Source organism: Balaenoptera borealis (genome assembly GCF_965194805.1).
Source record: "Balaenoptera borealis genome assembly, chromosome: 6".
NCBI lineage: Eukaryota > Metazoa > Chordata > Mammalia > Artiodactyla > Balaenopteridae > Balaenoptera > Balaenoptera borealis.
This window is the reverse complement of record NC_138863.1, coordinates 56743039-56770508: the sequence shown is the minus strand read 5'-3', so window position 1 is coordinate 56770508 and position 27470 is coordinate 56743039. Positions and strand designations below refer to the sequence as shown.

Sequence of the window (27470 nt, the reverse complement as noted above, 5' to 3'; positions counted from 1 at the left end):
TATACAATGGAATACTACTCAGCCGTAAAAAAGAATGAAATAATGCCATTTTCAGCAACATGGATGGACCTAGAGATTATCATACTAAGTGAAGTAAATCAGAAAAAGACAAATACCATATGATATCACTTATATGTGGAATCTAAAATGTGATACAAATGAACCTATCTACGAAACAGAAACAGACTCACAGACATACAGAATAGACTTACGGTTGCCATGGGGGATGGGGAGTGGGGGAGGGATGGATTGGGAGTTTGGGATTAGCAGTTGTAAACTATTATATAGAGAATGGATAAACAACAAGGTCCTACTGTATAGCACAGAGAACTATATTCAATATCCTATGACAAACCATAATGGAAAAGAATATGAAAAAGAATGTATACATATGTATAACTGAATCACTTTGCTGTACAGCAGAAATTAATACAACATTGTCAATCAACTATACTTCAATAAAATAAATTTATTGTCAATCAACTATACTTCAGTAAAATAAATTTCCTCCTTTTGGATCATGGTGTCATTCCCTGCAGCTGCCAGGAGTGCTGTCTGCTGGCGGCTCATGGTTGAGACTCTCCTCAGGAATTGCCCTGACCAAAGGAAGCTGCCTTACCCAAGGTTACCTGTCTTCCTTGGAGACAACCCACATCTAATGCCTGGACTATAAGTGGGTACAAAGCCCAGCATCCTTGCCTCAATTCGGGGGGCGTCTCTGAATCAGGCCATCCTAGCTCCAGACCTCCGTAAAGGCTCATCTGAGACTCCTGTTGCAACCTCATCACAGCTCAACTTCCCCTTCTGCCCAGTCCTCCTTCCCTTACTCCCTTACAGGTGTGGCTCTCGAGCTCTCACCAATGAGCCCTCTCCATGTAAGTTGCTGTCTCTGAGTCTCTTTCTCAGAGAACCGTACCTAAGACTCACCTACATTTCCTATGGCCTCCACTCCACCATTCTCCCCAAGGTGAGCTATGGAAAGAGGAGCATCCAAAGGTGACTAACACAGTTATGCTACCAGGCAGATCCCTGGGTGGATCTCTTTTCTTCTTGGAGGGATTGAGCATCACACAGACTCCCACAGCACGTTTGCTCAGAAAGGGTCTCTAAATCCTGCTCTTTAAGCTCTGGAGTCAAGAGCTATACTTCCTGTCAGCTTCTTACTGCCAACAGTCTCTATGGGGTGTGAATAAAGTGAGCACTGGTGTCAACCCAAGTTCAAAGACAGACTGACTGGGAGCTTCCCTGGTGGCGCAGTGGTTGGGAGTCTGCCTGCCAGTGCGGGGGACATGGGTTCGAGCCCTGGTCTGGGAGGATCCTGCGTGCTGCGGAGCAGCTAGGCCCGTGCACCGCATCTGCTGGGCCTGCGCCCTAGAGCCCGCGAGCCACAGCTGCTGAGCCTGCGTGCTGCAGCTGCTGAAGCCCGTGCGCCTGGAGCCCGTGCTCCGCTGCGGGAGAGGCCACCGCGGTGAGAGGCCCACGCATTGCACAGAGGAGTGGCCCCCGCTTGCCGCAGCTAGAGGGAGCCCGCGCGAGGCAGCAAGGACCCAACGCAGCCAAGGATAAATAAATTAAGTAGGTAAATGAATGGATAAAGAAAAAAAAAAAAGACTGACTGACTTCCTGGACTTTGGAAGCCGTGGTGTGCACTGACCAGTCAGAGCTGAGAGTGTCCTGCAGTAGCAGTGGTAAAATTCAGGTCTCTAGTTTAGGATGCAGCAAAGATGCCACTTTGTAGGTGACCCTCTGTGATCCAACACCTGACTCTTGGGCTGGGCATCCCTGTTAATCACATATGAGGAATAACGGAGTTGAAATAGACACTGCCTGCTCTGGGTTTTGTGACTGTGTGACTTTGCATCCTTTCTTGGATTTGCAAACACTACCATGAAGCCCACAAAAGCCAACAAAGTTAGATAAGATAGCCTCAGAGGACAGCACAAAGAAATGTGCTATCTCTTTGTAGCAACACTCTTTATGAAAAATATACTTGAACAGCTTGCAGCATTGTCCGACTTGGTCAATAAAGACCTCGGGATTTAGTCTCCCACATAGGGAAATGTTCCCTTTAACATCAGAGTGAGTTATTTTCCCCAGTACTACAATGATTGTTACACAGTTTGTAGACCCTCGAGAACTCTCTCTAGATGGGATCTGCCAACCACCATCCACACAAATGCAAACGATTGCTTGACTTCAGTGGAAAAAGACTCCAGGAGAAAAATCTTTACGTTATCATCGTGAATGCTGGGGGTCTCTATCCTGATAAACTTGTTTCTCTACTCCTCAGGTAGAATTTCCTCACTTTAGTATTCAAAAAGAACTTACAGTATGAAATAATTTCATTCGACCAGTACATTAATTTAATTTCGTGGAGATAAAACTTGCAGCAACCTCCTCTGGTTCAGCAGGATGCAGTGTTGCTCAAGACCAGATCACTAAAATATTTTTTTAATGATCTAAATAGTCAACCAGTAACCCTTACTGTTAACATTATGTTTGTCAGAACTGAAACAAAACTATAAAACTTAACAGGTTGCTGTCTTGCTTTGACTACTATTTTAAGGCTGATGCGCAGGAGGCAGGTAAATCATTAGTAATTAATAAGTGGGCAACAAAGAGAAGATATTCAAGTTCAACATCTTTCCAAAGACCAAGAATTTGATGATGAGTGGCTGAATGTGGATTATATATCCACCATAGAAAGGAAAACAGTCTCTTCAAGATGGAATGTATTTTCCAAAACTTAATAGATCTGTGCCTCAAGTAGTTCCATCAGACAAATTGTGCCCTAAATCTTCTTTGAACTGCTGGGCTTTAATCAAATTTAGATATAAAAGGTTTCATTTTACATAACCTATATTTAAAGCTTCTATTGAGTCTTCAAAATGATTTGCTGCAGTGCATGTGTTTTTGGTGTGAGTCCAACTTCTTAACCTGTCTAGACTTTCAGTGATAAAAGTTCATATGAACTTAAATAATATGCCAGCATTGAACGCTTTCAGGCTACTTATTGATATTCTCCTTGTCTCCAGTATATTCAGATAAGATGAACTGAATCTTTATAAAAACTGACATTAATTGGTCTGATTCCCTACATCAATACCTCCATCAATTTTAAATATCCTTCAGTATTCTGTGTATGTTGGAATCTGAGATAATGAAATGTTTATGTCAAGATAGCATGGGCTCTGATGTGGTAAAAATATAACCCTGGAGTCCCAGTTACTTAACACAATAACGGTTTATTTCTTATTCCTGCTAAGTCCTAATGTTAGTCAGTCAGCTAACTCTTCAGGGGAGCTGCCCTCCTTGCTGTGACACAGAGATCCAGGCTGTTTGTATCATATGGATCCTCCATCTCAGTACATGCCCTTCTCTGTATAATGGCAGGAGAAAAGAGAGTCAGAGCATTGCACACTGATTCCTGAATGCTTCAGCCCAGGAGTGCCTCTTGTTCATGGCCCATTGCCCAGATGCAATCACACAGGATGGGGACACATGGATATTCAGTGAACAGCACCTGCCTGATTCAGGGAGTTTTCAGCATTCTGAGGGAGTGTTGCAAACTTATTGCATCTGATTCTGTGAAAATACAGGCTCTTTCAATGTTACTATTTTTTTAAAAAGCTCCTGTTTAATGGGACATATTTAAATGTATCCATAACATCCATGCTTATGATTAGACATATAAAAGCAGAATATAACTCATAAAATAATTCCTTCTCCCTCATTTTTTATAAGTTATTCTTGTTGTATGGATATTAAGATTACTTTTTGGTAAAGGTATTGTTTAACTGTTTGGGTGATAAAGGTCAAAGACACACCGCATGTAGGCAGGAAGTAGGGTTTCACTTGAGTAAGAGGCTTTTCATGGTGCCAAGCATAAGATTCTAGGAATATTCTGAAGAAGAAGCAAACCTCTCCCCTCCAAAGGGAATCCAGGGTTGAGAGGCATTCTGCTCAGGGAGGCAGCAGAATTCTCTTCTCGAAGTGGGTGAGACTATCAAGAGATAATCTCTTGTGTGGGGAGGAAGGACAATACCCAGACTAAGGCCTGGGGAGCAATGCTCCTAGACAAGGGCTTGGCTTACCTTTGAGACAACTTTTAGAAAGGAAGCAGGAAATCTTGTTAATTTAGATGGAGATTGGAATAAAGGAAATGGGAAGACCCCCCAGTGGAAGGCTATACTCTGGAAGACAAAGGCAGTGTGCAAGTGGTTGAGCCTGGCTGTAATGATACTTCAGGGGGTAGGAGGAGTAGGAGATGAGGCTGGGGAAATGGACAGTGGCCAGATCTTAGATTTGCTTCCAGAGTCAATGTAGAGTCATCGTGGGATTCATTTCAGGACAATACATTATTAGATTTTCATCTTAGAAACCTCACCGGGGAAGCGATTGCAGTCCAGAGATGATGATTTGGGAATTATGGCAGTGGTGAGGATAGTGATCAAATACTTGGCAATAGGCTCTACAGTACTTGGTGAGCTATTGATAGTGGGGTAGAGAGTTGTAAGTGAATGGTGATGACTTCCAGGTTTCAGGCTTGGGAGATGGTGATAATGGGGCCATATTCACTGGGAGAGAGCAAGAGAAGGCTGAGTGTGGAGGAGGCAATGGGGCTGTACTGTGCACGGTGAATTTGAGCTATTTGTGGCATAGAACAGGCACTCAATAACTACTAAATATGTGAATTCCTTACTCCTTCAGAAAGAAAAGCAATGACTATTTCCCAATATCTGGGCCCCACACAGAAAGAGTGTATCTGTTAGAATTAAGATAATAGAGGATCAATTTTTTTAAAAAACATCTTTATTGGAGTATAATTGCTTTACAATGGTGTGTTAGTTTCTGCCTTATAACAAAGTGAATCAGTTATACATATACATATGTCCCCATATCTCTTCCCTCTTGTGTCTCCCTCCCTCCCACCCTCCCTATCCCACCCCTCTAGGTGGTCACAAAGCACCGAGCTGATCTCCCTGTGCTTTGCGGCTGCTTCCCACTAGCTATCTATTTTACGTTTGGTAGTGTTTATATGTATATGCCACTCTCTCACTTTGTCCCAGCTTACCCTTCCCCCTCCCCGTATCCTCAAGTCCATTCTCTAATAGGTCTGTGTCTTTATTCCTGTCTTGCCCCTAGGTTCTTCATGACCATTTTTTTTTTTTTTTTTTTAGAGTCCATATATATGTGTTAGCATACGGTATTTGTTTTTCTCTTTCTGACTTACTTCACTCTGTATGACAGACTCTAGGTCCATCCACCTCATTACAAATAACTCAATTTTGTTTCTTTTAATGGCTGAGTAATATTCCATTGTATATATGTGCCACATCTTCTTTATCCATTCATCTGTTGATGGACACTTAGGTTGCTTCCATGTCCTGACTATTGTAAATAGAGCTGCAATGAACATTTTGGTACATGACTCTTTTTGAATTATCGTTTTCTCAGGGTATATGCCCAGTAGTGGGATTGCTGGGTCATATGGTAGTTCTATTTTTAGTTTTTTAAGGAACCTCCGTACTGTTCTCCATAGTGGCTGTATCAATTTACATTCCCACCAACAGTGCAAGAGGGTTCCCTTTTCTCCACACCCTCTCCAGCATTTATTGTTTGTAGATTTTTTGATGATGGCCATTCGGACCGGTGTGAGATGATATGTCATTGTAGTTTTCATTAGCATTTCTCTAATGATTAATGATGTTGAGCATTCTTTCATGTGTTTGTTGGCAATCTGTATATCTTCTTTGGAGAAATGTCTATTTAGGTCTTCTGCCCATTTTTGGATTGGGTTGTTTGTTTTTTTGATATTGAGCTTCATGAGCTGCTTGTATATTTTGGAGATTAATCCTTTGTCAGTTGCTTCATTTGCAAATATTTTCTCCCATTCTGAAGGTTGTCTTTTCGTCTTGTTTATGGTTTCCTTTGCTGTGCAAAAGCTTTGAAGTTTCATTAGGTCCCATTTGTTTATTTGTGTTCTTATTTCCATTTCTCTGGGAGCTGGGTCAAAAAGAATCTTGCTGTGATGTATGTCATAGAGTGTTCTGCCTATGTTTTCCTCTAAGAGTTTGATAGTGTCTGGACTTACATTTAGGGCTTTAATCCATTTTGAGTTTATTTTTGTGTATGGTGTTAAGGAGTGTTCTAATTTCATTCTTTTACATGTAGCTGTCCAGTTTTCCCAGCACCACTTATTGAAGAGGCTGTTTTTCTCCACTGTATATTCTTGCCTCCTTTATCAAGGATAAGGTGACCATATGTGCATGGGTTTATCTCTGGGCTTTCTATCCTGTTCCATTGATCTATGTTTCTGTTTTTGTGCCAGTACAATACTGTCTTGATTACTGTAGATTTGTAGTATAGTCTGAAGTCAGGGAGCCTGATTCCTCCAGCTCCGTTTTTCTTTCTCAAGATTGCTTTGGCGATTCGGGGTCTTTCTTGTTTCCATACAAATTGTGAAATTTTTTGTTCTAGTTCTGTGAAAACTGCCAGTGGTAGTTTGATAGGGATTGCATTGAATCTGTAGATTACTTTGGGTAGTATAGTCATTTTCACAATGTTGATTCTTCCAATCCAAGAACATGGTATATCTCTCCATCTATTTGTATCATCATTAATTTCTTTCATCAGTGTCTTATAATTTTCTGCATACGGGTCTTTTGTATCCTTAGGTAGGTTTATTCCCAGGTGTTTTATTCTTTTTGTTGCAATGGTAAATGGGAGTGTTTTCTTAATTTCTCTTTCAGATTTTTTATCATTAGTGTTTAGGAATTCAAGAGATTTCTGTGCATTAATTTTGTATGTTGCAACTTTACCAAATTCATTGCTTAGCTCTAGTAGTTTGCTGGTAGCATCTTTGGGATTCTCTATGTATAGTATCATGTCATCTGCAAACAGTGACAGCTTTACTTCTTCTTTTCCGATTTGGATTCCTTCTTCTTCTCTGATTGCTGTGGCTAAAACTTCCAAAACTATGTTGAATAACAGTGGTGAGAGTGGGCAACCTTGTCTTGTTCCTGACCTTAGTGGAAATGGTTTCAGTTTTTCACCATTGAGGATGATGTTGGCTGTGGGTTTGTCATATATGGCTTTTATTATGTTGAGGAAAGTTCCCTCTATGCCTACTCTCTGGAGGGTTTTTATCATAAATGGGTGTTGAATTTTGTTGAAAGCTTTCTCTGCATCTATTGAGATGATCATATGGTTTTTCTCCTTCAGTTTGTTAATATGGTGTATCACATTGATTGATTTGCGTATATTGAAGAATCCTTGCATTCCTGGGATAAACCCCACTTGATCATGGTGTATGATTCTTTTAATGTGCTGTTGGATCCTGTTTGCTAGTATTTTGTTGAGGATTTTTGCATCTATGTTCATCAGTGATATTGGCTTGTAGTTTTCTTTCTTTGTGACATCTTTGCCTGGTTTTGGTATCAGGGTGATGGTGGCCTCATAGAATGAGTTTGGGAGTGTTCAACCCTATGCTATATTCTGGAAGAGTTTGAGAAGGATAGGTGTTAGCTCTTCTCTAAATGTTTGATAGAATTCGCCTGTGAAGCCATCTGGTCCTGGGCTTTTGTTTGTTGGAAGATTTTTAATCACAGTTTCAATTTCAGTGCTTGTGATTGGTCTGTTCATATTTTCTGTTTCTTCCTGGTTTGGTCTCGGAAGGTTGTGCATTTCTAAGAATTTGTCCATTTCTTCCAGGTTGTACATTTTATTGGCATATAGTTGCTTGTAGTAATCTCTCATGATCCTTTGTATTTCTGCAGTGTCAGTTGTTATTTCCCCTTTTTCATTTCTAATTCTATTGATTTGAGTCTTCTCCCTTTTTTTCTTGATAAGTCTGGCTAATGGTTTATCAATTTTGTTTATCTTCTCAAAGAACCAGCTTTTAGTTTTATTGATCTTTGCTACCGTTTCCTTCATTTTAATTTTTTCATTTATTTCTGATCTGATCTTTATGATTTCTTTCCTTCTGCTAACTTTGGGGTTTTTTTGTTCTTCTTTCTCTAATTGCTTTAGGTGTAAGGTTAGGTTGTTTATTTGAGATGTTTCTTTTTTCTTAAGGTAGGATTGCATTGCTATAAAATTCCCTCTTAGAACTGATTTTGCTGCATCCCATAGGTTTTGGGTCATCGTATTTTCATTGTCATTTGTTTCTAGGTATTTTTCGATTTCCTCTTTGATTTCTTCAGTGATCTCTTGGTTATTAAGTAGTGTATTGTTTAGCCTCCATGTGTTTGTATTTTTTACAGATATTTCCCGTAATTGATATCTAGTCTCATAGCGTGGTGGTCGGAAATGATACTTTATATGATTTCAATTTTCTTAAATTTACCAAGGCTTGATTTGTGACCCAAAATATGATGTATCCTGAAGAATGTTCCATGAGCACTTGAGAAGAACGTGTATTCTGTTGTTTTTGGATGGAATGTCCTATAAATATCAATTAAGTCCATCTTGTTTAATGTATCATTTAAAGCTTGTGTTTCCTTATATATTTTCATTTTGGATGATCTGTCCATTGGTGAAAGTGGGGTGTTAAAGTCCCCTACTATGATTGTGTTACTGTTGAGTTCCCCTTTTATGGTTGTTAGTATTTGCCTTATGTATTGAGGTACTCCTATGTTGGGTGCATAAATATTTACAATTGTTATATCTTCTTCTTGGATCGAGGCCTTGATCATTATGTAGTGTCCTTCTTTGTCTCTTGTAATAGTCTTTATTTTAAAGTCTATTTTGTCTGATATGAGAATTTCTACTCCAGCTTTCTTTTGATTTCCATTTGCATGGAATATCTTTTTCCATCCCCTCACTTTCAGTCTGTATGTGTCCCTAGGTCTGAGGTGGGTCTCTTGTAGACAGCATATATACAGGTCTTGTTTTTGTATCCATTCAGCCAGTCTATGTCTTTTGGTTGGTGCATTTAATCCATTTACATTTAAGGTAATTATCGATATGCATGTTCCTATTACCATTTTCTTAATTGTTTTGGGTTTGTTACTGTAGGTCTTTTCCTTCTCTTGAGTTTCCTGCTTAGAGAAGTTCCTTTAGCATTTGTTGTAAAGCTGGTTTGGTGGTGCTGAATTCTCTTAGCTTTTGCTTGTCTGTAAAGGTTTTAATTTCTCCATCAAATCTGAACGAGATCCTTCCTGAGTAGAGTAATCTTGGTTGTAGGTTTTTCTCCTTCATCACTTTAAATATGTCCTGCCACTCCCTTCTGGCTTGCAGAGTTTCTGCTGAAAGATCAGCTGTTAACCTTATGGGGATTCCCTTGTGTGTTATTTGTTGTTTTCCCTTGCTGCTTTTAATATTTTTTCTTTGTATTTAATTTTTGATAGTTTGATTAATATGTGTCTTGGTTTGTTTCTCCTTTGATTTATCCTGTATGGGACTCTCTGTGCTTCCTGGACTTGATTAACTGTTTCCTTTCCCATATTAGGGAAGTTTTCAACTATAATCTCTTCAAATATTTTCTCAGTCCCTTTCTTTTTCTCTTCTTCTTCTGGAACCCCTATAATTCGAATGTTGGTGTGTTTAGTGTTGTCCCAGTAGTCTCTGAGACTGTCCTCAATTCTTTTCATTCTTTTTTCTTTACTCTGCTCTGCAGTAGTTATTTCCACTATGTTATCTTCCAGGTCACTTATCCGTTCTTCTGCCTCAGTTATTCTGCTACTGATCCGTTCTAGAGAATTTTTAATTTCATTTATTGTGTTGTTCATCACTGTTTGTTTGCTCTTTAGTTCTTCTAGGTCCTTGTTAAACGTTTCTTGTATTTTCTCCATTCTATTTCCAAGATTTTGGATCTTTACTATCATTACGCTGAATTCTTTTTCAGGTAGACTGCCTATTTCCTCTTCATTTGTTAGGTCTGGTGGGTTTTTGCCTTGCTCCTTCATCTGCTGTGTGTTTCTCTGTCTTCTCATTTTGCTTAACTTACTGTGTTTGGGGTCTCCTTTTTGCAGGCCGCAGGTTCCTAATTCCCGTTGTTTTTGGTGTCTGTCCCCCGTGGGTAAGGTTGGTTCAGTGGGTTGTGTAGGCTTCCTGGTGGAGGGGACTTGTGCCTGTGTTCTGGTGGATAAGGCTGGATCTTGTCTTTCTGGTGGGCAAGTCCACGTCTGGTGGTGTGTTTTGGGGTGTCTGTGGCCTTATGATGATTTTAGGCAGCCTCTCTGCTCATGGGTGGGGTTGTGTTCCTGTCTTGCTAGTTGTTTGGCATAGGGTGTCCTGTTCTGGAGCTTGCTGGTCGGTGGGTGGAGCTGGGTCTTGGCGTTGAGATGGCGATCTCTGGGAGATTTTTGCCGTTTGATATTACGTGGAGCTGAGAGGTCTCTTGTGGACCAGTGTCCTGAACTTGGCTCTCCCACCTCAGAGGCACAGCCCTGATGCCTGGCTGGAGCACCAAGAGCCTGTCATCCACATGGCTCAGAATAAACGGGAGAAAGAAAAAGAAAGAAAGAAGAAGATAAAATAAAATAAAGTAAAATAAAATAAAATAAAGTTATTAAAATAAAAATAATTATTTAAAAAAAATTTTAAGTAATAAAAATATTTTTAAAATAGAAAGAAAGAAGAGAGTAACAAAACCAAAAAACAAATCCAGCAATGATAACAAGCGCTAAAAACTATACTAAAAAAAAAAAAAAACCAGACAGACAGAACCCTAGGACAAATGGTAAAAGCAAAGCTATACAGCCAAAATCACACACAGAAGCATACACATACACAGTCACAAAAAGAGAAAGGGAAAAAAATGTATATATCGTTGCTCCCAAAGTCCACCTCCTCAATTTGGGATGATTCATTGTCTATTCAGGTATTCCACAGATGCAGGGTACATCTAGTGGATTGTGGAGATTTCATCCACTGCTCCTGAGGCTGCTGGGAGAAATTTCCCTTTCTCTTCTTTGTTCACACAGCTCCTGGGGTTCAGCTTTGGATTTGGACTCGCCTCTGCATGTAGGTCGCCTGAGGGCGTCTGTTCTTCACTCACACAGGACGGGGTTAAAGGAGCAGCTGCTTCGGGGGCTCTGGCTCAGTCAGGCCGGAGGGAGGGAGGGGTACGGAGGAGGCGGGGCAAGCCTGCGGCGGCAGAGGCCGGCGGGACGTTGCACCAGCCTGAGGCATGCCATGCGTTCTCCTGGGGAAGTTGTCCCTGGATCACGGGACCCTGGCAGTGGTGGGCTGCACAGGGTCCCAGGAGGGGAGGTGTGGATAGTGACCTGTGCTTGCACACAGGCTTCTTGGTGGCTGCAGCAGCAGCCTTAGCGTCTCATAAGGCTTAATTTTTATTCAAAGTTGTCCTCCACTAAGAGTCAGAGGTACTCATTATTACTCAGGTCTTGATACAGTGTTCTGCCCTTTGGGTTAGACCTCCTGGTTCTGACTGCTTGAAACATAGGCAAGTTTCCTAGATCTTCTGGACTCTGTGCCCACACCAGCATCTACCAGCTGGTTTTGGCACCCACAACACCCACCCAATGAGCAAGTCGTTTTCTCCCTGGCCTCAGCCAGCTTCCCATCTGTTCCACCTAAGATCTTGCAGCGCTGACAGTCATCTGACTGTCTTCCTAAAGCAATGATACAGACACTGCCTCTGGGCATTCCTAGGTGATCACTGTGTAGTTGCAAATCACTCAGACTAAAGTAATGTTCATCAACCACACTAGGACTATCAAAATAAATTATTGTTCTCCTCCCCCAAACTTCACAGACACCCCAAATTCAGTGCTTGGTATATGAAAAGTACTTATTCAATACTGAGTGACTGAATGGACGATGAATAAATTCAAAGGGGGGCTATCAGAAAAATATACCTCTTACTAATCTGTCGACACACCTTGTGCTCACACACTTGTGATTTCTCAATAGCCCTCACGCTAGTGATGCATATACCTTATCACACATATAGTGGTGAACACAATTTTCACTAATAACTGACTGGAAATAGCTAAACTCATCCTACATCTACAGCTTAAGAGTTCCACATACACGTATCAAAGGAGAGGAGCAGGTAGGTCAACAGCCTTTGTGACACAACCTCCTGAAAGAAGTATAATAAAGCATCTTTTTACAGAGATGGCAAACACGGCAGGAAAAGGAGTCATACACTTTTAATTGGAGACATTCAGATTTGCCCTTAATTTAATTCAGCAGCCCAGCAGCCATGATTAGATTTGCATCATGATGTATCTTCAATACTATCTATTTTCATAAATGAGAACTTTCCTGAATATGGTTCTGATGGATCCTGACATTTTAAAATATGTCCTATTGTCCTTTTCTGTGCAGTAGACCAAGCATAGAGTGTTCACTCCTATATCACTGTCACTGTACTATCAGACCGGACGGCTACTTCATCACAGAATCGAGAGTTAGGGATAATTTATGCTATTCCTTGCTCTAGAATGTGAAAACAGAAAGCATTCGCTGCACTCAACCCAGCAGGAACAGCCTTGTCAGAGGGTGTTTGGTGCTATGGCTGCACTGCCTTCAGGAATGAGATTTCATTCCGTGGAGTCCTAAGCTCTCCGGTTGCAGAGAAAATTGTTGAAGCATGTGAGTTGATGCTTCATCCAGTAACCAAATTAAGGCGAGAGTGCCTCTTTGTTAAGGAAAACAAAATGCAATAAAACAGTTCTAAAATGGGAAAGATTATATCTGGACCCTCCATTGTTTCATAGTCAAGGATTTCTCCCCTTCATAGGAAAAAAAAATACGAATGTTGGCTTAATATTCAGAGCAGTTGTTTTTGTGTCTGTGAACATTATGTGTTAGAAACGGAAGAGCTATTTATCCTCAGCCTGCTGAAGAGAACAGTGGAAATTTCTCTTTATTGGTCTATAAATAAGCCAAGTCTGAACACACCCTTTATTGGGAGAAGAGCCACGGCTGCTCATCTCACAAGCCAACAGGCTCGTCAGGATTCCCTCATTTGATATTGCCATGAGCACGCCGAGGAAGACACAGACAAAAGATTGTCCTCTCAAACTATCAAACGTATTTAACCCGAGAGCAACTAGTATTCCCTAGGTGAAAGAAAGATGCATATAAAATCATAAACATTTATGGCTAACAGGTGTTATTGTTTAGGAAAAGCTTGGTGAATCAGTGACGTGTCATTTAACACAAGCTCAGAAGTGATAAATCAAATGGCCGTCGGTTCCTTTCTTTTATAATCACATATTATCAACAAAGATATGTAGGGCTTTGGAGCTTTGTCTACATAGTACCAAAATCAACTGGTTAATTCAGAAAAAAAAAAAAAAAACTCCCCCCAAATATCAGTTAAGATGCCTGTTTGAATTATACAGACAGAAGATCGGGTTGCATTAATTTTTTTATATATCAATTATTTGTGGTTGTGAACATGTAAAAAAGCCACTGAAAATGTCTCAATTATATGGGCAATATAATCCATCCTTTCTATTTGAATCTGTTTAATTTGTTCATGTGTATTAACTTTTTCAGATTAGATAACCTGTGAAAACAGACAGCTCCACTAGGGGAATTTAGTTGTGCAGGCAAAATTAAAAGGCTATCAGTGTGAAAAGTGAGAACAGACAGAAAGCTTAACAAATTGGAAAGAACAACAGGCAGCTAGCAATAATCGTGTTCCTTTTCCAAGGAAGGAACTGTCTGCCTGTTCTCTGTACATGATTTGAGGCTTATACCCATATTAATGATGATACCTCTTCCATCAATATCTTGGATTATTACCAGTGTCTGGGAGAAATTTTATTGGCCGCTGCAGTTCATTGAGAATTAATTGATATGACACGCTTACTCTACATGAACTTGGAAAAAAGTCTATCGAGTGAGTGATTTAATTCACTTTATGTTAATTATAAATTATGCCAGGAATCACTATTAAGGGTGGACTTGTTTCCAGCTCTTGGACTGTACATGTGAGCAGTTTGTACTTCCGACATTCTGGATACCCTGACTTTGGCTGGCTAACACCTTAGGAAAGGCATTAATTTGGCATTCCCACCAATATTTGTGATGTGGCATGTTCTTAAACAAATTAGGCCAGAAGGAGGCAGCAAAACAGCCCACTTATCTTTATTTGTAACTTAAGCAACAGGATGAGAGACAACCTCCAAATTGGATAATTAAAAATATTTACCCACACTCTGTATGTTTTAAATAACCTAAGTGTTTCATAAAACTGGAAAGGAAGGGGAGGGGGTGGGGTGACCAGCTGACAAACCAAATGGAAAATGAAAGATGACTTTGGAAAGAGAATGTAGAGTTACTGGCCGCATCCTAGAGAACTCTTTATTTTCATTTCCTGTTCGATGTTGCTGATGAGTAGATTCCTCGCGATTCTCCCTCTCGGTGAGCACGCACTAGTACTTTTATTAAAAGAAGTCCACCAGAATGCGGGTAGTTGTTATGCAGGAGTGGTAACTCACATAATGGGGGATGGCATTTCTTTCCACTTGTGCTGCTCCGCTGGTTCTAATAGCAACCTGGAGCTCAATTTCCTCCTCAAGAACATTGCATTTCATGTGGAATGTCAATTATTAAAATGCAGTGTCCCGTGTCTTACTTCTCACTAGATGAATTCATTTGCAAAATTTGCTAATTTATGCAAATGATCCTTAACCTGTAACTGCCTGGAATCTATTTTACCGTTTCTGGCTTTTGGCAGCTTGGAGTGTAGGTGCAGGAAGGAAATCCATTAATACAGAATTTGTCAGTTCTGTCATCATTATATTGGTGATTGAGTTGTTACTGCCCCCCCCCCAAAAAAACCCACCATCACCAATAACAACAGATAAAAATGTGTTATTAAGTGGAAGCCAGCTGACAGCCGGAGCTGAGAAATCTAGAGATTAAATGAAAGATAAACTAGGATGAGAGGATCTGGTACCTGCATGTCTTGACACCCTGAGTAATGTTAGAAGCTAATCATCTCCTTTTTGGGAGAAACTAACTGGTTAATAACCCAAGGAGGGCCTATCAGCTACTGACTAAGACAGATACAGATAGTAGCCAGGTAAGAAATTTCTTCCTGAGAGTAAAAACTGAACTGGCCTGGGTTTTAGTAAATACAAAGCACAATTTTTAATTTTGGGCCATCGTTACATGTAAGACAAGGCAGCAAAAAAGGGATGTTTGTCAAGAAGGGGCTTGCTGCATATGTGTGTGTGTGCACGGGTCTGCGCATGTGTACGCGTTCAGATCTGGGGGTACAAGTGGACCTGCCTGATGTTTCTGTGTCAGAATGTGTGTTCCCACAGGTACCGCATACATCAGATCTTGAGGCGTTACTCCGGATGAGTTGGAGTTTGTACGTTCGTACATCAATGGTACCATGTTTTAATCAACTGTTCTGAAAAGACATGCTGCAATTTTGCCCCCACTGGCCCTGATGGTTACACAGTCTCTTTTTATAAACAGTGTTGAAAAAGAGCTTTCTGCAAACCTCAGAGTTGCTTTTCCTTTTTTTTTTTTTTTTTTTTGAGGTCATGGAAAGGATTCAGATTCCCGGCCTGGCATCTGAATCCACAGGAAATGGGATACATCACATCGTTTTTATTGTGTTCTTCATTCTGGTAAGTTTCCAAAGGCCACTGCGTTCAGCAGTTGAGCAAGCTGGATTGGATCAGCCAGGGAGACTTGACCAGGGAAGCAGACAGTCACAGTGTTTGTGTGTGTGCATGTGTGTGTGGGATAAGCATAGGTGAGCTCTAGTCTGGACACCCTCCCTGGGCGACTGATGCAGAATCTACTCATCAAGCAGTGCCTCCATCCCAGACTCCTTCATCGCACAGACCACTTTCCACTGTGCTCCATGATTTCTTTTGCTTGGCCTTTGACTTATCTGAATCCATGCTACACGTACATGGCCACAAGCTGTCCTTGTAACCTGCTCTTCCGACTGCTGGGTTGTATTTTCCTCTTTCAAGTGTACCAATAGTTGCAAAGTGGATGGGGGCATTTGCTGTGGATATTGGAATGGATTCTTTCAGCTCCACAAGGGATTTCAATTAAAGAGAAAAAAGAGAATCTGCCCTTGGTAAAATGGACAATTACCACTTGAAGGAACCTGTCCTAACTCTAGAAGGATAATATGAGAGGACACATTCAATCACTCACTTTGCTCCTGTTTCTTTCAGAATCATGTCTCTTTAAATCTACTGAGGGAGATATTCCTTCTGGCCCACAGGATGCCAAAATGACTTGATGATTTATTTATGCAGCACTTGGCAGCCCATAGTCCAGATTGTGGCTGAAGCTGAATTTTATGAGCCTTCCCCTAGTGAGTATATTTTAACATTGTATTAAAAATATATTTTTTGAAATCCTCAGTCATGTTTGGCTCAGCCTCGGGCCCTGAGAAAGACAGTGACAGAAGTGAGGAATTAATATTGCTAAGGACTTAGCTAGTGAAATTTTTATTGTAGGAGATTAGAAAAGTGTAAAGTTTTTATTTGGGAAAGGGAAAAATGGTATTAAGACCTAAGTGCTTTAGTGATATCGAATGTGACCTTTTCTATTTATAGCAATTCATCTGGTCAGTAAACAATTTATTGGGCTTTTACTATGTTCCAGGAAGTATTCTAGGCCTAGAGGACTGTGGCAAAAAAGACAAGCACTGCCTCTTCTCTTCTGGAACAGACATATCAGAGAAAGGAGATGGATAATAAACAGGTAAATAAATACTATAGGTGAACAGAATGGTTTCAAATCACAATAACAGCAAGTCCCATATAATAAAGAGGAACTTTGAGCTGAGACTTGGCCTGGGGTGCAGAGAATTTCTACATTCACCCAAGAAGATAGCTTCTGTAATGTCAAATCAGAAAAGTAGAAGATCTGACAAAATAATTTCCTGGACAGTTTTGCTTCTTCAAAATCTAGCTCAAAATAAAAATATATTGTTAAACTCAAATGAAAGGGTTTAGACTTTGAAGAAACCAAGATGGTCAAGCAGCATGGTTCTAGAAGTAGCTTTGTAGTTTAGCATCGTGGATTTAAGTTCAAAGATGTAGTTTGGCTCTTATTGCTGATACAGTGGAGACAGATTTCACGTCACTTAAATTACTACTGAAAAGTGAAGGTCAAAGGAAAGCCTGGGATTGTGTCTAAGTCTAGGCCAGAAGATATCAGGGGTCTTGTTATTTTTAAAAACCTTAGCCAAGAACAATCACTAAAGCTGAGACTCAGATGTGAGCAATTATAATCTAGACCTTTGCTTCTTAGGAACTGCTGGCCAAGGAATGAAAAATCAGTAAACTCACTGAAATCATATTAGTATCTCTTTAGTAAACAAAGATCTTTTCTCAGAACAAAATTTCAAGGGATTCATCACTCATAAAGGAATAGATATAATTATTACTATGTAACATTGATTGTCAAAAGCATTTTAATTAATTTATTGGGTACTAATAATGTATAAGGATACTGCATAGAACATGCAATTAGATGCTTTTATGCCTATTAAATGTCTAATCATAATTTAACAGATAGACACAGTTCGACATTCTTAAGCTGAAGTGAATCTATCACCAGCAAATTGCTAGTGATCATCTTTAGAGAAAAAAATCGTTATTGTAACTTCTCCACAATGTAGTCTTCAATGCCTGTGCCAGTCCATTGAGATTGCTTTATGAGAAACTTATGTGTATGTCAGTGTATGTTTCACTGAAGGTACTCAAGCATACACTTGAGTTAGGATTACAGTAATTTTGTTGTCCAAAGTATCAAGGGAGAGAAGGTTTGATCTAATAGGAGTCCCTCCCGAACTGTCATGTACACAACTACGTGCTATAATGAGCTGACTGTTAGGGAAACCTTGGGTATGGTCAGGCTCCATATTCTTCAGAATGTGGAAGGATCCTCCTGCTCTATTCCAGTCAGGGCTCATGGTGCTTCTTGAGGTGACAATAACAGATAAATTCTGGACTCCACTCAGACCATAACTCACAACCTGAAGCAAACTTGGATAGTCTGGTTCATCTACTTTCCAGGGGAGTTCCTCAATTGGTTAAATGTCTGGATCTCCTGGGACTTTATAAAAAATGTTCTCACAGAGATCCAAAACCCTTTGGTTCTTTCTCTACCTCTTGGTACTATACTGAATCAATCTCACCCCTCTTCTACATGATGGCTGGCTTCTTTGGTTATTCTAGAAAATTCTAAGTCAAAGCTCTAGTGAGGCTAACACTCTTAAGCAAGGGATACCATAGTACTGATGGAAAGGTATAGCTTTAGAGTCAGCTAGAACTGAAGTTGAATGTCACACTTTCTGTGTGAACTTGGGCAGGTATACACTACTCCTTGAGCCTGAGTTTCCTTATTTGTAAAATGGGAATGATCATACCTACTTTACAGGATGTTGGGAGGATTAAATGAGAAAACAGCCCAAAACCAAGCATCTAGTAGTTGCTCAAAACTGCAAGCCCCCTTACCTTTCGACTCTCAAGTACCTTGCCTTATAAATATACCTCCATCTCATACATCATTTCACATCACAGGTATTCAAAATGGATTTTATGCCTCAGTTTCATCTGGCTGCATATTTCATCTGAAATTTCTAAGTACTTCACTGGTATAGTGAAGTCCTCTAACGTCTAGAGTCGTTGTATAAATGGAAAAGGGTAGAACAGTATTAATTTCCTTAGAATAGGGTTTAAGCTTAACTCACTTTATATTGCATATAGCATAATGGGGAATGGGGCCACCATGTATTATCCTCCAAGGCGATATTAAATTCCATTTTGCAGTTAGGACTTAGGATCTTTGTCATAGTAAAGTCACATTTCAAAAAGTAAAAAATGTGGACCAACATTTGCTGAGTTATGTTCTCAGTACCAAGGGAACCAATCAAGTTGATTTAATTAATTCATTAATTTCCCATCAAGGGCAGCCTTGTCACTTTCACAGGGCAGGGATTTGGGCCCTTTTAATTAATGTGACTTCTTAGACGCAAGGTTCTGGATAGAATCTGTGAGTCTTATGGCACAGCCTATTTTCCTCACAGTTATCTAGACAGGATCAGTGTTGTTACTTCAAGAGTTATACAATGGAATGGGGGGAGTTACAGGTAATCCCTTCTTCTGAACTAGCTTGAAATAAAAATTAAATGGGCCTTGAGCGTTTGTGAATTGCAGTGTTTCATTGGGGCCATGGAACACTAAGTGAGGCTCAGAAACAGGGTGTTAATTCAGGCCTAATCATTTAATTCCACTCTGTTATGTGCCGTATTTATTGCCCTCCTGGATCTGTTTTCTATGGCCTGATAAAGAGACAGTGATTCTCTGAAACTCAGTCAGGGACCATTTTATTTATATCGTTAGTTAGTCCAATAAAAGCACTGGCTTCAGATTCCTGCTGTTACTTTCTGTTTTGTAGCCCTGTCGTTAACTATGAAAATGCTGATGGGGTTTTCATCTTTTGGGCTGGAGTCGCTTTGCAGTTGAATGAGGGACTTGTAAGGAGAGGGGATGGTCCGGACCATATTGATAGTAGAAAAGTCCATTTTGGTGTAACCAGATAGATATGCAAATTGACTGGGAGTCAACTCAGGTTTTAGCAGCAAATGTGAACTTGCCTTTGTTAAATGTGTTGGTGTGAACATTTGATCGACATTTTTTAGCGTGAACTTAGACCTGTTTAGGCTGTGATTCTGTTTGTGAACCAGACAGGTTTAAATTTTTTTTTAATCAAAAACTTGTTGTAATTCTCTCCAAAGTGAAAACAGTTCTAATTTCACACAAAAGGAAATGGAATGTAGCTCTATCTAAAGTTGTTTGCATATATCGAGCAAAGAAGAAGTGATGAAAAACGAACAAAAAATGCAATAGATCACACTTCAGATTCTCTTTTCTAAAAATAGTTTTAACTGTATAGTTCAAGTGATTAATTGATTGTTTTCCTAACAGTCTGTAAAGTGCAGTAAAGAGGCCCAGAATGAGGAAATGATGGTGGAAACAGATTTATAGAGGTCACTTGAATTAATGATATGGCAATCCAATGATAACACAGGTGCATTAACGTAACATACTGTGTAATTACCAGTGTTTCCAATGGAGTTAATGTGTAGTTATGCATGTAATAATAGACATTATTTCATAGTAGATACGCAATTAGCTTGTGTCATTGGTGTGTAGTGCACAAATGAAGCAAAATATTATTGTTGTTTCAACGCTAAAAGCTGAGAACATTTCGAGGACCAAGGGGCCTCTCGATCAGACAGATCATCTTTTTAAGTTTGTCTAAAGCATACATTCAGCAATGAAATGTGAAAAGTACTAACAGTCAACGGTTTCTGTACCTATGCCGATATTTAGATGTTTGGAGCAGTTAGCACTGAAGAAAGTTGTATTTGAGGAATGTGGTTGAAATAACATGAGCAGATGTGCTTGGAAGTGTAAATATAAATAACCAAAAGTTATTATATTCTCATTGAAAGATAAGAAATAAATATTAATTCATTTTGCCAACAAGGATTTGTTTACCATTTTCTATGGGAGAAAGACAGCTAAAGATTTAGGTCATACCTCCAAGCACCGGGTGGAACCTGATGATTCCAGAAATCCTGCCAGTTCCAATATGGTAGAAGGAGGTGGCAGAAATTTCCACAACCCAAAAAGCCATCTGAGGGGGATACAATGAACAATCTGTCAAATTCTCTTAAATACAGAGAGATATACCCTTGAATTGTGAAACATCTTTTTTAGAGTATTTGCTAAGTCCTCATGGATGGGGTGGGGGAGACAGGAGGGCTGTGCTGTGTACAGGGACATCTGACATGGTAACAGCACTTAGTGCTTTAGAATTTATGAATCACTTTCTTATGAATGATCACATTTGATGTTCAAAACAAACTTGTGGAGCAGGTAGGCGAGGTATCCCATTTCACAGATGTGGTAACTGAGTCTCACAGAGCTCATATGGCTGGCCCAAGGTCAGCTGTGGAGAAGATGGTAGAGTCAGGTCTTCTCATCTTTAATCCAGTACAATTCCACTGAATCAAGATTGAGAGGAGCTGTGTAAAAGGCTAATAAATGGCCCCAGTCATGTCCCTGCCCATTCTAAAACTTTTCATCTTCTGTGGTAAATGTTAAATTGTGGATTTTAGAGAGGAAAGGAGCTTAGATAATCAAAAAAAGATTTCAAAGAAGATGTGGGGAGGGCATGGGAGGGGGTCTGAAGAGAATGATAGAGACGCTGGAGGCTGATGGAATGGAAGATGCTGGATGGAGGGTGCAGCATCCTGGGGGTCACAGGATGTGGCAGCCATGGAGGGTTTGCAAAAGGAAGCAATAGGAAATGTGTACTGAACGGTAGGCAGTACCCAAATGACAGAGTCCTTGAATGCAAGCTCGAGAGTTTGTTTGGAAGAATGTGAGGAACCACTGAAAGTTTTGAGTAGGAGAATGATGTCATAAAAATGACCTTTATGGGGATTAGCCTAGTGGTACTCAAGAATAAGTAGCTATTGTTGGCAAAGTCACAGCTATGAAACCACAGCAATTGTCCAAACATGAGAAAGAAACTAATACTGCTCAAGAGGGTATACAATCACAAGGATTTAATAATTCTCCGGTGAATTAGAAAAACAATTTTCAAATGTTCTAAAGTATTTAAATAAATCAGTCACAGCTGCTCCCCATTCTTGAGAAATAACTCCAAATTAAGCTCTGCTTTCAGAAGACATGAAAAGCAAAATTAGGCAATCATCTAAAATCTGGGACAATACCCTATACTTAATAAGTGCTCAATAAATTCTTCTTATAATTTTGATGAAAATAGTATCCAATTCAATCAAGAAAAATCATATTTCTCTAGATGGCCAGCTTCTTAAGATATCGATCTTTTTGTTAAAATATGACTTATAAAGCTGCTTTAACTTTTCTATGTATTTTAAATGTACAGATGTAGATAAAATGAATACTAAATTTGGAGGCAAATAGAGAACCTTTTTTTCTTTATGAGCTGAGTGACACTGAATAGGACAGTAGTAGGAAAAAAAAATAAATTTAACGTTTTGAATTCAATCTAGAATCTTTATTTTTTTTTTAAGATTTTTTTTGATGTGGACCATTTTTAAAGTCTTTACTGAATTTGTTACACTATTGCTTCTGTTTTCTGTTTTGGTTTTTGGACCCTGAGGCATGTGGGATCTTAGCTCCCCGACCAGGGATCGAACCCGCACCCGCTGCACTGGAAGGCGAAGTCTTAACCACTGGACCACCAAGGAAGTCCCTAGAATCTGTATTACAGAGAATTCCATAAAACTTTGGTATTTGCTAAGGGACACAATTTCAATTAATTGAACTACATGGCCTTAAGATCAGTAAATTCTATTATTCCTAGAAAGCCTTGGACTAAATTATGGACTAAGATAAATTAGCTTTTGGAGATACCTGATTCTTCCGTATAAATAGTCACACTGGCTGGATACATTTGATGAGCAGGTTCTGTAACATCTCTGGGTCTCCGTTTTCTCATCTGGGAAATGGGGATGATAATAGTAGTGGCAGTGCTTTCTCTCACAGGTAAACTATACAAATGTTAGCCACTTTTCTGAATCTTTCCCTGATCCCTTCTGTGTGCTCCCTGCACCCTGTCACGACCTGTGCCCTCATGATATCTTCTGGGCAACACTTCATTCTCCCCTCACCCATAGGAAAGGTTACCTGTCCTGAGTTCCAGCTCATCCTACTCAGTACACTGATTTTGGTTACTTGATAATCTGCTGCAGGCCAAGATGTTAATGAATGTGAATATATCTATTTACCAGCCATTCCTGACACCTTGTTTGCATTTTGTCAGGGCTTAAAAGCCTTAAGCCAAACAATGAAAATGGTATTAATTTTAGTTTCTTCAATTGGCTAATGAGGAAGATTCTGGAGGGGAGAGATGGAAGGAGGGCCTGAATCTGGCTACACATACGGCAGACTCTGGGGAGAGCCTGGCTTCGGGGCGGTCCCTTAGTGGCTCCATAATCAACACCCAATATTGTGGCTGTTCCAGCCATAAGCCTATTTCCCCTCCAGGTCGGTCCCGTGTGCCAGGAAGAGTTTTCTAGTTAATATAATGTGCTGCCATCCCTTTCACCTTTAGAAAACATGAAGGATGCCCTTGTTGAGTTCAGCATCTACGCTTCCTGTAGGTTTTACGGCAAGGGGCTGCGTCCCGGTGTCCCATGTTCCAGCTACAGTAAGGGCCCAGTGGGTCTTCCTCCTGCATTTACAAAAAGGGGCCTTTAACCCACAGCCATGCTCCCAGTTGCTGGAGAAATGCGGCCCTGCATCCCTGAACGACGGGCTCTTTCCACTCAAACCAATTGTGGCACTTGCTTCCCTCGGCCCTGGAGCCTACCTACAGCTGTGTTTACTGAAGTGCGACTGTAATTTGCTACAGCATGCCAGAGTATTAATAGACAATTATTTATTGCAAATCTGGACCATTTATACTGTTTACTGGCTGACACAATGTAAAATTTTGATCCAAATGTTAATGTGTCCATGACATTGCATAATTCTGTTCCATGCCATGGTTTTTTCTCTTCTAAATGAATCGAATTTGCAGTACAAGGAAATGGCATTTTTAATGGATGGGTGATTTACAGCCTCAAACTTATAAGGCTATTATTTGTGTAAGTAAGGGAGAGTTGACTAATTGCAATAACACAGCAAATTAGACAAATTTAGGATTGTACTGGGAATAAATTCATGGGGAGAAAATGAAAATAACTCACAAAGTTCTTAAAGGGTAACTGAATAAATCTCACTTTAGCTGTACAGGGCGATTGTATTTTGGGGGGAGATCAGGCACCTTTGAGGCCAAACAGACTTATAAATATTCAATTGAGTAGAACATAGATAAAAATTACCTCTTCATAAAGAACCATATGTGTAGGAGAGAGCACTTCCAATTCTGCAAATGTTTACTGAAATTGCCCACACAAATGTTTTCAGCAGTTGGGTGAAAACAAAGAGCTTTATAGTTATGCGCTATTTTCATGAAAAAGACACCAATTTTAGCATATTTACCTTCTATTTGTTGAGCATGCAACACAATGCCAAGGAAGAACGATTTCCTAATGGAGATCTTCATGATTTTTCAAAATAAAACTTGTGCATCAGCAAAAATAATATTTCTTTCTTTCCGAGGTATTCCACTTAGGTTGTTTATATTGATTCCTGTTATTCTGTTACTTCTGCCCACAGAGAGATTGTTAAGATAAAAAGTGCCTCAATGCAGCTCTAATTAAATCTCTGAGAACTAAACTGTGATGCCTAAACACAAGGATATTCAAAATGAAGATTCCTTCAATATTTTAGTCCAGGTGGCTCCCACAAATTAATGAAGAGAGAAAACAGATGTGGGGGGCTCTAAGAATAACGATAAAATATGTGTGTGTCCTTCCAAATTACATACAAAATGGCCTTCTCTTCTCCAGAAGGCAAGATCCTCCCTCTCCCCGGCCTTACTCATCACTTCCTTGGTTTCCCTTCCTGCCTCCAGTCTTATCCCCTTCCTTTCTGTTCTCCACAATCTAGCTGCTCATCTTGCTAAACTGTATGCCTGTCTTGCTTCTCCCCTGCTAAAAACCGTCCCCAGAATGGCCAGGAAAAAGAACAAGCGCTTTAGCATGGGGCACTTGGTCCTTCTGAACCTCTACACCACCCCTCCTGCTGGTCCCCCTCTGCCCCTGCCTTCCCCTCCCACAGGAGCCCCCTCACCCTACATGTGAACAGTAAGCTCCAGATGACTTGGAATTCTTGGAACAGGCCATCCACATGCTTATCTCTGACCGGGGGGGCCTTTGCACAACGCTGTTTGTTCCCTCTGCTTGTGATGTCCTCCCTACTCTGCCTGGCTCTTACGCTGCAGAAGTGGGTTCAGATGACATCTCTGGGAAACCTTTGCTGAGCCCTCCAGCTAGACGTCTGCCCCTGCTTCCCCTATTAGAGCACATCCACACCCAGGTGAGAGCCTTGCTTCTTTAACCGCCTTCTCCGCTGGGCTGGAAGCTCCTGGAGGGCATGGCTTGTCCTCTTTACTGGACTTGGCCACAGAGTAAACACCCAGTAAATATATGAGGAATAAATGAAATACCTATTGAATATCTACTTTGCCTCAGGCACTTAACAAGACCTGTGAAGAATGTAACAAATGGTCTGCACATGCTCCCCTCTCCCAAATAGAGTAGCTTATAATTAAGTAAGGGTGACATAAGAAGATCAGGGCTTCCCTGGTGGCTCAGTGGGTGAGAATCTGCCTGCCAATGCAAGGGACATGGGTTTGAGCCCTAGTCTGGGAAGATCCCACATGCCGCGGAGCAACTAGGCCTGTGAGCCACAACTACTGAGCCTGCGCGTCTGGAGCCTGTGCTCCGCAACAAGGGAGGCCGCGATAGTGAGAGGCCCACGCACCGCGATGAAGAGTGGCCCCCGCTTGCCACAACTAGAGAAAGCCCTCACACAGAAACGAAGACCCAACACAGCCAAAAATAAATAAATAAATAAATTAATTAATTAATTAAAAACAAAAGAAGATCAGAAATAACAAAGCAGAATTTGATAAGGACCACAGTACAGGCAAAACTTGCTACAGGGTTTCAGAATAGTGAGATTCATCCTTTAAAAATCATTATCTATGTGACTATTAAAAATCCTCCTCCTCCTCCATCCCATCTATTCAGTCAGTCACTAAAGATTGATGTTATTTGTATGAGTTGACTGATTCTACCCTCTCTTCATGGCTACTAACACCACCAGGTTTACGCCATCATAGCTCACCTGTACCACGGCAACAGCTCTACTGGTCTCTTGCTCCCAGCTTTCTCCTCTTCAAATCCAACCTCCACACAGCACTGGAGAAAGGGCCTATTTAAAACAAAAACCGGCAATCAACTGCTTGTAGTTCCTACACACATAACACGCTGTGTGTTCCCTGTGTCTGCAATGCTATTCTGACCCACTACATTTTCTTTCCCACTCCTCCTTTAAAACCCAGTTCAGGTTGTTTAATGGGTACAGAGTTTCTGTTTGTCATGATGAGAAAGTTCTGGAAATAGTGATGATGGTTGTACAACATTGTGAAGTATTTAATGCCACTGAATTGTATACTCAAAACTGGTTAAAATGGTAAATTTTATGTTATGTATATTACACCACAATTAAAAAAGAGGATAGTGACTATTAAAAAGAGAAATCATTATCTTCTCTTTGCTTCTCTCTCATATTCTCTGAGATCAAGCAGACCAGGAATTAAATCCTCATTCAACAACTTATTAACAATGTGATGTTAGATGGTTTACTTTACCTGAGCCTCAATTTCCTCATCTGCAAAATGAAGACAATATTATTTACGTTACAGGGTGCTGTGACGATTAAGAGAGGGCTAGTGCCCAGAAAAGGCTCAGCAAATGGTGCTGGGAATATTTCAAGAGGATGTGCTACTTGTTTTCTCAGGCCTGCTCTACTGTACTTCAGGCTTTATTATTCAGCATCTCATATTTTACCTGTTGGGGTAGGAGCCTTATCTGCTTATTGGCTTATAGCCCATAGCTCATTTTCAAATTTGGACACAATATACTCAGCTCCTTTCAAAACTGATTGTAAATTAATACTTGGAAGGGCTGCCTTACTACTAATAGGCTTTCATTTGGGATTTTTGAAATTTTAACGACTCAGGAACAGAAATCATAGCTTACACTCTGCAGGTAGTCAAAGACTTTTTGTTGAATTTGATTGGAGAACTTAAAAATCTGAATTATTTGTTCAGCACATATTTACTAAGTTCTTGGATAGACCTTCTTGCTGTATCCATCTTTCCTTCCACGGACTTTTATCTAGAATGGAGAAATGTCAGGGGGAAATGGAAAGCAGTTAGCAACTGCAGCAAGGTAGACAACAGTGATGTAATGACCGGTTGAAATTGAATCAGACTTTAATATTAATTGTAGTGTCCGTGTTGGATTGAAGGACCAAACACCACTGCTGCAATTTACATGGTAAAGGAAGCCAAGACTACTGGCCACCATATTAATAGTAGACCCAGGGCTATACAGTGATCAAGAATTTGGGTTGCAAAATTAGACAGGCCTACACAGCTGTGTGACTGTACAAATTACCTGATCTTTTTAAACTCCAGATTCTTCAGCCATTTCATAGGGATTGTAAAACCTACTTTGGGAGATTACTTTGTGACTTAATTGAGACAATGCATATAAAACACTTAGCACAGTAAGAACTCAATGCATGGATATTTTTATTACCATTTTGAATATAAGTCATGGAATCTGTGGCATTTTGAAATACATTAAGTTAAGGATGCCTGTTTGAGAGAGATTTTTACATTACTCTTACTCAACTGAATGCCCAGCCTATAATTATTAGACAGTGCAACCTTGTCTTCCTCCAGACTGCCAAACACACATGGAAGAAAAAAGATCAATAGACCCCAAGATCCTAAATAAATCAATGCAAATA

General features: G+C 40.2%; 1 protein-coding gene across 4 annotated transcripts in view; it reads right to left on the bottom strand.

Moving 5' to 3' along the window:
• The window catches only part of LOC309630428 (uncharacterized protein), a 547317-nt gene that overhangs the window by 90447 nt on the left and 429400 nt on the right, over positions 1-27470 (bottom strand). For 3 of the 4 annotated variants that reach the window (XR_014245658.1, XR_014245659.1, XR_014245660.1), the window contains exon 6: positions 25776-26830. Coding sequence is in view for 1 of the 4 variants with exons in the window: in XM_082395676.1 (XP_082251802.1) it covers positions 20523-20619; positions 22392-22476; positions 23086-23125 (222 nt within the window). In the remaining 3 variants the exon portion in view is untranslated. Of the gene's footprint in view, positions 1-20522; positions 20620-22391; positions 22477-23085; positions 23212-24023; positions 26831-27470 lie in introns of all 4 variants that reach the window. The other variant, XM_082395676.1, reaches the window with a different exon arrangement.